Here is a 13,359-nt window from a genome sequence, read left to right on the forward strand (position 1 = left end):
TAGCCCTACTTATATTGTATTTAAAGTGTTCACAGGCAAATTTTGCTTCATGTATTTCCCAGTTTATTGGAAATAAACCAAAGTGAGCAAAACAAAGTCTTGACTAGACATGAGCATAAACATAAACAACTCATCAACAGTAGGATGACACAAACAAAGCCAGACAAGAGAGAATGGTAACATGAGGGCTATTTAGGCACAAAGACTGTCTAAATAACAATGAACCAAAGAACCAATGAGAATGTGACAGAAAACAAGGGAACAAATCAGAACATGAAACATGAGACTAGGGAAGCACATGACAGGAAACAAAGGAACCATGACTACAAAATAAAAGACATGAATTATGAACATGAAACAAAACCCAAAACAGACGTGACAAACGTGAAGCAAGATGACCCAGGATTCCGTTTTCCCGGGGTTTAGAATGACCCAGGGATAATTGTTTCAAGTGTGAAAAAGCCCTCTTGTGTTGCTTCAAGCCTGAATGTTTAAAGGGGTCATGAACTGCATTTTTAATTATTTCATAGTGTTTCCTTAGGTGAACTTATAATGTAGATTTTTACATCAAAAATTGTCATAATTTAGAAATAAAAGGCTATTTTTCTACCCTGAAATTAGCCTTCTGGTCTGAACGCTCTGTTTGAAGAGGCGTGTCTGCTGTGAGACTTCAGTGTAAACACCCACTTCTGTGATTGGCTGACATGTTGAATATGAAATAAGTCTTAAATGTGGAACTGGTGCTGCCAGGCAGTTTGGGATTGAACCCCCACTTCGAAAACTTTACCATGTTTTTACTATTAGGAGCTACAGCTGTCAAGATTAATCATGAAAAGTGTTGATAATAGCACTATATTTAGGTCTACTCCCATCACATAGAAGCTTGCAGCAATGAGCATTGCAACCGATGACAGACAGCCACATTGATCATGTCATTGGAACTTGATATCTGCACTCTCATAAATGCCTCATTACTAACACAGTGTAAATACAGTTAGAGATTTATAACAGTTGTTTTGGCGAGTTCAGCTAAACTTGTGCTGTGTGATTGACAGCTTCAGCCATTACAAAGGAAGTGTTCTTTGATCGCTTTTTGTAAATAATTTAATCAATTTTAGAACGCATAAATAGTCAGTACATATCAAGCGATCTGTAATAACAGACAAACCAATAGTGACTACGTAATAAAAACAGTTACTCACACTTGTGTGGTGCGACCTTACTGTCGGATCCAATATAGTTGGCACAGAATCATCTTTTACTTTCAGTCTTGCTGAAAATCCTGCATCGAATTGTGCCTTGTTTGTAAATGAATCCGCAGTAAAATGAAGTGAACAAAGGATCAAGTTCTTACTGATGCGGTCTAGAACTTAATTAAAAATATAGTTCATCCACTCTTTGCTAACATTTGCATCAGTAGGAAGGCAATGCAAAAACTGTGCTTTTCCACAACTTGGCACTGTACAGCGTCTTGTTGTTTTCAAAGCCATCTTTATGGTTTGGTTTCTGTGTAGACCTGCACTTTCCTTTCTCATTATTTACCAACTAATAATGCGTGAATTGGTGGGTGGGGCTAAACGGGCAGTGATGTAGAAGCAGGCGTTGATTTTCTTCTGCCGAGGAGGTGCTTAGCCACACTATTACGTCATAAAGTAGCTCATTCCAGAACTTCGTTTTACCAGACTGGCTTTAATATAAGCTGTTTTTAGACTAAAGAGAAAGATTTGAGTTCTTACAGGATGTTTTTATAGTGCAATGACCTATTAATGGTCAATAAATCATTTCAGTCATACTAAATTACAGCAACAGCTATCATGTGAAACACATATTACTTATTTCTGTTTGTCATAAAAAATATATTCTACATTTTTGGACATATGCTATGGTAATATATTCTTTGAAAGTGCCTTGGTGTACACCATGCTACACACACACGCACACACACACACACACACACAAACAAAGACATATGCAAATATGCAAAAGTAAACACTCCAGCTCAGGAGCGGTCCACATGACGCAAATTTCATCAGCCCAGTTTGAGCACACTATTCGTATGCAGCCCTATTTCTGTGTCCACGTGATCTTCTGCAAGAACAAGTGTTCGAAAACAAATGTCCACTGGGTAGTACGTACACGCCAAATGCATCAGTCCCCACTTACAGTCAGTGAGTGTACTTTGAATGGCTTCCACACTCAACTGTGCACTAGATAAAGTGGAACGTGGAAAATATGCAATAGGATACTTCCCATGTCTGTGTTTCACTCCAGCTCATGGACAGTCAATGTGACCCAAATTTCATCATCAGCACAGTTCTGAACAGTGAAGTGAACTTTGAATGGCTTTGAAACTGTGCACTAAACTGAGTGAAACACAGAAGGCGTTTCTCAATGTCAAGGAAGGATCCTCGGAAGCCAGAATTTCGAGGATGCTACGTCATCGACATTCGTCCAAGGACTGTTCCAATGTCGAGGATCCTCGAAATTTCAAACAAGGACTGAGTCCTTCGTTCGAAAAATATCCCATACACAGTAAAGGATGCATATGTGTAGCCTTCGCGCTCTCAAATCACCCACAATCCTATGCGCGCAGCTTTGCAATCTTGTTCAAAAATGTTTAAAAAAATGTTGGACGTTAGGCAATGCTTTCAAATGTAAGTATATTTACGTTACCAAACATTTGTTATAACTGTAGTAAATATGTCAGATAAATAAAGTTTAACGTTTAAATGCCAGTACAAATTACTACCGTATTGATATTATAAATTATACAAATACAAATTACGTTATTGATGGCTAACTGAACCGGACTGTCATTTAACAATTGGCTTGGTTGCCATCACCGGCATTTCTTTTATAAATAACTAGTTAAGTTGTCCAAAGTAATTAAACGTTAATATTATACCATTCACAGCGTTATTCATAGCTTTCTCGTCTTTTTTAACAGGGACCAAGGAACAAACGGAGGCGTTCATACGTCTCCATGTAGAAAACAAGCAGCTGTTTACCGGGGGGTAGTCTGTTCCATTTACGTGTTCTCCGAATGCTAAAGAGGAGCCTCGCCTAGCCTCTGAAGGAAGTGACTTGGAAGGCCCAGTCCTGCCAAGGAAGTATCCTTGACATTGAGAAATGCCTAGAGAATGCAGCACATGAAATGACCTGATTTGGAGCACTTTACATAGGCTGCAACTCTATATGTCATACAAATAGTGTATTGAACAACATTTTGTTTTTTTGTTTTTTCTCCAGGAAGTTAATCCCAGTGCATTCTGGGAAATGCATCTGCTTTAGATTTCGAGGATTTATGCTTAATGTTGCTTCGTGCCATGACTGTAGGACCTCTCTCTGAAATATCTGTGTGTGTGTGTGTGTTTGTGTTTGTGTGTGTGTGTGTGTGTTAACGTCAGCCAGAGACTGCTCAGGAAGAACCAGAGGGGAAAAAAAAGGCCTTGTTGATGCCAGAGGCTATAGGAGAATGGCCAGACGGGTTCTAGCTGATAGAAAGGCAACAGTAACACAAATAACAACCGCGGTCTGCAGAAAAGGGCTACAAAAACAGAAGACACACTGGCTGCCACTCCTGTCATTTAAGAACAGGAAACTGAAGCTACAGTTCACATGTGCTCACCAAAACTGGACAATATAAGATGCCTGGTCTGATGTGTCTCTATTTCTGCTATGACATTCAGATGTTAGGGTCAGAATTTGGAATAAACAACATGAAAGTATGGATCCATTCAGCCTTGTATCAGTGGTTCAGGCTGCTGCTGGTGGTGTGATGGTATGACGGATATTTTCTTGGTACACTTTTGGGCCCCTTAGTACCAATATAATAATAGGCATGGTTTGTTTATTTTGCTCTTTTAAATTATAGTTTTAAAAATGTTAGAACATTTGGTAGCACTTTAAAATACTTTAACATTAATGACATTAATTATACACATTAATAACAGTATTCTAAAGTGATACCGTAGCATTTTTATTATGGATTCTGGGTCACGGGTGAAACCATAAAATATAAACATAAAAGGCATTTGAAATACAGCAAAAAAACTGGTAAAGGTAAAAGTTTCCAAGTGTTAATGTGATCTTAAAAAAAATAAAAATAAAAAAAGGGCACAAAAGCACCCAAAGCAACACTCACAGGGGGGGAGAAGGAAGTGCTGGCTGTACATGACAGCGTCTGTTATCAGTAAAGCACACCACCGTCTCCAGATAAACATGGCTGACGGAGTGTTCGTGAGCACACTGACATTGAGGGCCCTTCACAGCGACACCGAACACAAGGGCCTTCACTGAGACTGGATTCTGCACTTCAGAAGTTTCAATGGACTTCTGCACTTCATACTTCAATGAAAACACAATGATGTTTGATTTGTAAAATGTATACAAATCTGCATAAAAACTTTGCACTCTACTGTACTCTACTTTCTACTCTATTGCCGACTCACTGCTTTCCACTTGCCATACCAGGCAATTCCACAAGCACCTGGATGGTGACTCATTATGTTGTGCAGCTGGTTTCCTCGTATTGTGCTTTGACTTCATTTCTGTGACCAAAAAGCTAAACACACTTGATTCAGGGAGGTAAATCAATTTTGCTTAAACCAAGTCATTTGACACCCCCAAATGTTTTTTTCCTTCTTCAAAATATTTAATGATAAAAAAACATTTTTTTTTTTTAAATATTGATATATTTCTATATTTATAGATAAAAAATATATATATTTTGTAAAATAAATAGTTTTTTTTTCCTATTTGGCATTTGATGAACACATAAATCTTGTTTTATTTTGCTTTATTACTATATAGAGGGACTATACTACTATATATTACTTTATATTACTATACTTTATATTACTATATAAACTTACTCCAATGTGCCACTAAAAATGACGCAAGTTTTTGCATCAGAGTAAGTCTATCCTAATTTTATATCACTATCCTTTCTTCAATATCCTTTCTGCTGATTCAAACATTTGCATTTGCACACGCATAAAGCAAGCTTCCAGTGGAGAAGGAGTGTTTGACACACAACCTTTTGGTAATTTATTGACATACGTCAATTCATAAATCCTGACCTAAGCAAGGTGGGTATTAGAGAAATGTTCATAGTTTTACTTCAGACTGCTGGGGTCAAATTTGCAGTTTCAGATTGAGTATAAACAAATATATCCACTTTTGCATTTCTATGTTTATATATATATATATATATATATATATATATATATATATATATATATATATATATATATATATATATATATATATATATATATATTAGGACACTTTTTACAAGTCATCTCAATCGCAAATAACTTGGTTTTGCCTGAAGCAACATTTTAATTTGAAAGGTTCTTCTGGTTTTGGGTGTGAGCGTGTGGTGGGCGGGGTCATCTATCCCCTCATTTGCATCTGAGGCACGCACGCTTTAAAAGAAACCGGCAGACATTTCAAGTATGTTGTGCATTCACATCTTCACATGAAACTCCGTGCTTCGGAGTTTTTTTTTTTGTTTGTTTTTTTTTTCGTCTTGTGTCGCGTTTCTTTTCAGTCTTAAGTGAAACTATGCACCGGATTGACTAAAGAGACTATTTCATCTGAAGAGCAGAAGACCTATTTCACTTATCTTATATAAAATAAAATACAGACAAGACAAACTCAAAATGTGAGTATATGTTCGATAAGTGTTTGTTTGATTGTTATGTCGTTGGTAACACTTTAAAATACGGTAACACTTTATAATGCATTGAATAATGTTAACAAATCAGAACATATTGTAAAATTTTACCGTTTTGTTAATATTCATTTGGTTACACTTTATTTTAAGATGTCCTTGTTACAGTGTAGGCTAATTATACGTTTAAGCACCGAGTAATAATAATTAACATGTTACTCAAGGGTTGGGGTTTGGTTAAGTTGTTAAAGATTAACGATTTTATTAGTCTTTATATTACCTACATGAAACTCAAAATTTGCCTAGCTTGGCGACTGTTATTTATATATATATATATATATATATATATATATATATATATATATATATATATATATATATATATATAATAACAATATTAATATATTATAAAATGTATAACATAATGGTATAGGGGTTAGCAACAACATCTGTGGTTTGCAATGTTCAAATCCACACCTCATTCAGTTTGTCATTCAGTACTGTAAAATAGTATGATATATGTAAATACACTTAATTGAACGCTGTCACGTATATATATATATATACACACACACACACACACACACACACACATTACACAATTGACTAATTTTCAATGTTAATGTTTAATGTAACATTTCAGGCATAGTTGAATTCAAATACTCAGATTTAACTTGAAACATTGTTTTTGTCATTTGTATAACTGAACAAATGATCACATTTGACTCCAAACATTATGTAATGTTATGCAACACTTTTTTTTAGTGATTATAGATATTTTTTCAGTTTTTTTAACTGAATACAATTACATTTTCACAATTAACATTCTGTGGTCAGATCATCTGTATCTGTAATAAGACCTTATTACACGCTTTGAAAAAAACAAAGACAATTATTCCATGTAAAAGAAACTAAAGAAATGTTTCCTATAATGGACCCCCTTTTGTTTATGCCAAGAACTGTGGTTGTTTTAATGACAAACACTGATTATATACAGGATAAAATTTCTATTGTTTAGATGTAAAGCTCCATTTGAATGCAATTCATTATAATTTGCTCATGTTTCAAGGCTTTTAATAAGCCTATTGCTTAAGCCGTTTGTGCATGATGTAGAAGGAGATCACATTTCTTGCTTTTCTCGTTTTTGACTCTAGGATGACCACAAGAGAACGATGGAGAGTTTACAAGCGTATTAGCCTGATGTTCTTCCTGGCTATAATCACGCTTACTGTGGTTCACAAAGGAAACATCACCTCATTACAAGACTTCCAGACAGACAGGATCGAGAGGCAAACACGGATGGAGCTCATGGCGGAAGGCGAGCTGCAGAAAAAGGGCTTGGTTACTATAAACTTCTGGAAGAGTATGCAAAGAATGGAGTCCAACACAGAAGGTCCAAGAACAACCCAAAGGCAAAGGCCTACAACCTGGGACGTCACCGCCTCCAACTGCAGCATCAACCTCAACTTCTCTTCATCAGATTGGTTCACAGGTCTCGAAGCCAACTTCAAGCAGTTCCTGGTCTACAGGCATTGCCGATACTTTCCCATCCTCATGAATCATCCAGAGAAGTGTGCTGGAGACATAGACTTGCTGATGGTCATCAAATCAGTAATAACACAGTATGATCGGAGGGAGGTCATAAGGCAAACTTGGGGCAAAGAACAAGTGATCAACGGAAAAAGAATCAAAACCCTTTTCCTTCTCGGAAAGTCATCCAGCGAAGAAGAACGGGCGAACCATCAGAAGCTTCTGGAATATGAGGATTACATTTACGGGGATATCCTGCAGTGGGACTTCATGGATAGCTTCTTCAATCTTACCCTCAAGGAGATCCACTTCCTAAAATGGTTCTCCATCTACTGCGGAAGCACCCGCTACATCTTCAAAGGCGACGATGATGTGTTTGTCAGCGTTCCCAACATCTTGGAGTATCTGGAAGTCAGCAAAGACTTGAAGGACCTGTTTGTTGGCGACGTTCTCTTCAAAGCCAAGCCCATTCGCAAAAAGCAAAACAAGTATTACATCCCACAAGCCTTGTATAATAAGACGCTGTACCCTCCGTATGCCGGTGGAGGTGGTTTCCTGATGGATGGCCCTTTGGCACGGAAACTCTACGATGCTTGCGAAACTCTGGAACTTTATCCTATCGATGATGTGTTTCTTGGAATGTGTTTGGAGGTGCTTCAAGTAACTCCAATAAAACACGAAGCTTTCAAAACGTTTGGGCTCGTGAAGAACAAAACCAGTCGACTGAACAGGGAGCCGTGTTTCTTTAAGAGCATGATAGTGGTTCATAAATTGCTTCCTCCGGATCTAATAAACATGTGGAAACTGGTCAACAGTGACTTGATCTGTTCGCAGAAAATGGAATTCTTATAGTCTAAGATGTTGCTACTGTTTCTAAATCTGAAGGATCTCAGAATTCAATCATAATTGAAGAAAACGAAATGAAGGATCTGCAGAGAGAACTTTGAGGTTACTCAAAGACAAAGTACTCCTTTTTTGAGGAGATTTCTGAACAATATTTTAATTTAAGTTATGTATCAAATGACATAGTATGTAAGTTGGATAATGTGAATAATGTGTCAAGGGTTATTTTTTTTTATTCTTTTTTTTTTACTTTTGTCACCCAAAAAAAAAAAAAAAAATCATGTACACACCCTTATGTTGCTTATGTTGTTCCAAACCTGTTGGACGTTCTTTCTTCTGTGGAACCCAAACATATTTTGGTCCATGCAATGAAAGTCAAAGAGGTGTAATATTTTGGACTCCATTTACATTAAAAAAAAAAAAGATTTACATTTAAAAAAAGACATAAGGTGTGTAAATGATGGCAGAATTTTTATTTTTGAGTGAACAGTCACTTTAAGTCATACATCAAAAACAAATAGAAGGAAACTAGTCTCTACCTCACCGCTTTTGTTTTAGTCTGCCCCTCTGTGGATGAATGTTACCTTAACATGCTTTCAGAGTGCATTCAATAAATAAGACCATGTTAATTTTACATTACATAATGTACATATATTTTCATGATAGTTGTTCTTCAAGAGGTTACATCATTTTTAAAGCTTGTTCTTTTCAGCTCTACACATTGGCATTGTTTGATTTGCCCATAGATTTGAGATGCATTTGGTAGAGGGTTTACTTTAAAACTGTGAAACAGCAAACTGTCTGGTACATGTACGTTTTGTCTTAATTTATGAAATACCTCCTTGAATCAGAGGGGGCGGATTCTGGTGTATGATATTTAATTGTACTTGAAGGTTACGCAAAACACTACATGGTCTGATCGTGTAAAAAAAAAAATGACTAGAATGAACAAACTAAGGTGAAAATTGATTATTATGTGTAAATAAACATTTATTCAAAAAGAAAAACAGTGTATCTTTTTTGAAGTGTCAAAAGTACACATTTTTAGTCTTAAAAAGAGTTTAAAAATGAGCATTAGTTAGAATTTTTTTCATTTATGTATTTGTATTTAATTGCAATTCATCAAGATGTTTTTAAAAGCTTTTCATAATGTATATATTTCAACACAATTCAAATATATTTAAAATTTCATATTATATAACTTACAAGTAATATTTCAAATATAAAATACATGTTATTCTCAAATTTGATTTCCAAAATTCAAAGTTTCACATAATGTACTTATGTATTTAATTGAAGTATTAGAAATGATGTAACATAGAAGTATATATCATTTTTTTGTATATAAATGTACAATATGTTGTCTCTTGTGAGTTTTTCAGTTTTTCTAATGTAAAAATTTCAACACAATTCAAATATATATTTAAAATATAATAGTATATATTTCATAATATTGCATATATAAAAAACACAATATATATTTGAAATATAACAATATATCATATAGTTCATTTATGAAATTTACAATATATTTAATATGTATTCACAACATTTCCACCTTCTAACCCTTTGACACAAATCCTACAATAGTCAATCTTGATATTATTTTGCATATTTTCCTAAAATGAAGATGTACGCAACTAAACAGTGTTGAAGTAGATACAAGTCAAATAGTAGATTTTATTGAATACTAAGATATATATAAGATATATATAAGTTCACAGTATTTGCATTTGGGTTGGTACAAGGGCTGCACGATATATCGTTTTAGTATCGAAATCGCGATGTGCGCATCCATGATATGTGCAATGTGGACCAGACAGCACGGTTCAAAATCTAGGTTGATTCTCTGATTAATTGCAAAGTTTGACCATCATACAATGAAAGTTTTATCATTTCAACGTGTTTTAGGTCCTGTCATTTTAAACATTCAAGCGATTTTTAAACCATTTGAGCGAAACTTGCGCACACATAGCTGTGCAGATGCACGTGATGCAAGTTAAAATGCACTTAAAAGATCGCAAATCTTTGTAAACACAATTGATTATGGCTTATGATTATGTAAGAAAACCGGATGTGTAACAGTATTTTGGATCCACGCTGTGCGTTCGGTCTTAAAGTGACAGAAGCCCCTGCTGCTTTCTGTGTCATGAATGTTTTAATTTAATTTGTATCTTAGTTCTATTATATTTATCTATGCTTGTGATTTGTTCATTATTTTATCTGCATATTCACTCACCTACAAAATCATATCAGTCATCCTAGAATTAATAATTTCTTTCCAAATAGAGCTATTCAAATCATCTGGTGATTTTTCTTTTCATACTGTAATATATATATATATATATATATATATATATATATATATATATATATATATATATATATATATATATATATATATATATATACATACATATATATATATATATATATATATATATATATATATATATATATATATATATATATATATATATATATATATATATATACATACATATATATATACATACATATATATATATATATATATATATATATATATATATATATATATATATATCGCAATGTCAGTTTTTTCCAATATCGTGCAGCCCTAGTTGGTACAACCAGTAAAAATGGTGTAGGATTTCTTGTTCATTGTGCTTGTTAAAAAGTCAAATTACTGTTGAAAAACACACACAAAAGGACAAAAATGAAAAATGAAAAACAAAACAAAGAAAAAAAAACATAAAACCGTCTATAAACTACTATTCACAAAGATAGACATCTTGACATTTGATGCCTGAGGGTTCAGCAACCCTTTATTTGACTATACAGTAACATAGAATGGTGATTCTGTAAACTCAGATCAAGTTATGCCTGATCAAGTTATGTCACATGACTGAGAATTCATAAGCACAATGAATGAAGCAGTACAGGTTTCATAGTTAACTCGATCTAAAGAGATCTAATCAGATGTGCTAGTTTAAAGTTAGTAATGAATGGGTTTGGCAAGGCCCTTTCATTTCAATAATAATAAAAAACAATATTCAAACAGCAACATGCTTCCAAATTTGTCAATTTTTTAAAGAGTGCCCAATGAGATGCCCATAAAGAGATGACATGTTGGTAATAAAGCTCTCTCTGATTATGATTGGGATTTTTATTTCCGATGTCTGGATCAGATTACTTTTTTTCAAGTAACAAGTAACACATTACTTTTAAATGTACAAAAAAAAAAGTTAAATAAAAATATATACTTCCCCCAGCGATTTCACAGACAAGGCTTAATAGTCCTAGTCTAAAATGCATGCTTGAGATGTTTTAACTGAAAGCAACTTGCACTGACATATCTTAAAATATGCCAGTGCCATTGTTTTGTCTCAACATTCCACAGCAGTGTTTTTTAGTTTTTTCCCTAGGGTACGTTTTTAAAAGCTGCTTAAATGCACTAATTGAACTAAGGCCAATCGTGGTTTAGTCTAAACCTTGTCTGTGAAACCAGGCCTTTATGTATTTAATCTCACTTTATAAACCAATTTCTTTGCGGCGCCCCTGACCTTCGATGATCCAATTCAAAAATGACTTTAGATAAACATCACATTTGTGTTTAATGATATTGTTTTTATTGCTGAAGTAAGTTTCTTCGCCTGCGTCCTATTCTTCTGCAGTCCAGAATGCCAACACAGCTGAAAGGTAACGCAAAAGCAGTAATGCAAAAGTAACGCCACACATTACTTCCTAGAAAACGTAACTAAGTAATTAGTTACTTTTTAGAGAGTAACACATTATTGTAATGCATTACTTTTCAAAGTAACTACTCTGGATTGGAAAAACTTCACTTATCTGCACCTGAAAACCTAGACCTGAAACCGATAGGAACCCTTTTCGGATGAATTGCCATGTTCCAAAATGTAGTAGAAAACCTTTCCAGTTTCCCAGAAGCTGTTTCGAAGGAGCATCTCCCTATTAATCTCCCTATTAATGCCACTGGTTCTGAAATAAAATGCTCATCAAGCAGATATGCGTGTGGCTTTCAAGCGTCCACATACTTTTGGCCATATAGTGACTTTTTTTCCTCGCAATTATGAGTTTATATCTCACAGTTCTTGAAAAAAATGTCAGAATTGTGAGTTATAAAAAGTTCTCACTTTTTGACATACATTTCTATAACTTTTCTAGTCCCTTGTGATTATTTGTTTTTGTTTTTTGCTGTGCACATTTTTATTCATATGTCAGATATGCATCTTTTTTTCACATTTATTAATAGATTTCAATACAATAAAAACAGTAACATTATGAAATATTATTACAAATTATTTTTTTTTTGAATGTGTTAAAATGTAATTTATTCCTGTGATTGATGCTGCAAATTCAGCTTTGATCACAGGAATAAATTACATTTTAACACAAATGAACACAAATGATCTTTCAGAAATCATTCTAAAATGATGATTTGCTGCTCGAGAAACATTTCTGCTGAAACAGCCACTTAATATTTATTTTGTATTGTTATAAAATCCTACTTTTTAATTTTTTTTATTTAATGCATCCATGCTGAATAAAAAGTATTAAATTCTTTAAAAACTTCTTACTGAACCCAAATATTTGAAAGGTATATCTTTTTTTAATCAGATATTTTTAATTTTAAATCATTCATTTGAATGAATGTGTGAACCATAGACTTCAGTACAAAAGATCTGGTTGGATGTTCTGTTGAACAAAACCCCAGTTCAAAGGCTTTGATACCCAGCTGTGATCACCGACTGTTTTCTGAGAGTAAATGAAGAGTGCTGGGGTCGAAATGCTGTAAGCTCTTCACAGCGAGCCTCTACAAAACCCGTTAACAAACTTGTTTCACAACAATGCTAAGAGAAGGCCTCTGTGACCATCCGCACTTTCCGCAGGGCTTATTTATGACATACTGAAAAAACACTTGAAAAGTCAAATATGACCAAAAGTATCAGGTATGATCGCCAAGTTGTATTTCAACTTTGCACCATTTTTTGAAGTTTTTGTGTGTTCTCATCTAACAATTATGGTTATGAAAATGAATAAAGACTGAACAGAGCTTCAAAGTTAACCCTGCATAGACATATAACATAGAGACATATAAACACCATTAAATAATATTTATGAAAGCTCATTTCTGCCACAGAGGGGGAAAAAACAAACATGCTTTGGTAAATCGTATGACGTACTAAGTCGACATTATGACAAAAAGTCAATATTATGACATACTAAGTCAAATCATGACAAAATTCAAAATTATGATTTAGTATGTCAATTTTATGTCATAATTATACTAAGTCAAATTATGAGAC

General features: G+C 34.1%; 1 protein-coding gene across 1 annotated transcript; it reads left to right on the top strand.

Moving 5' to 3' along the window:
* Positions 1–5,489: 5,489 nt before the first annotated feature.
* b3gnt7 (UDP-GlcNAc:betaGal beta-1,3-N-acetylglucosaminyltransferase 7) lies at positions 5,490–9,209 on the top strand. Its single transcript, XM_067398505.1, has 2 exons — positions 5,490–5,668; positions 6,832–9,209. Coding segments are annotated over exons 1-2 (1,230 nt in total). The 5' UTR covers positions 5,490–5,666; the 3' UTR covers positions 8,060–9,209.
* The last annotated feature ends 4,150 nt before the right edge of the window (positions 9,210–13,359 follow it).

The sequence above is a fragment of the Chanodichthys erythropterus genome, chromosome 10, assembly GCF_024489055.1.
Source record: "Chanodichthys erythropterus isolate Z2021 chromosome 10, ASM2448905v1, whole genome shotgun sequence".
Classification (NCBI taxonomy): Eukaryota; Metazoa; Chordata; class Actinopteri; order Cypriniformes; family Xenocyprididae; genus Chanodichthys; species Chanodichthys erythropterus.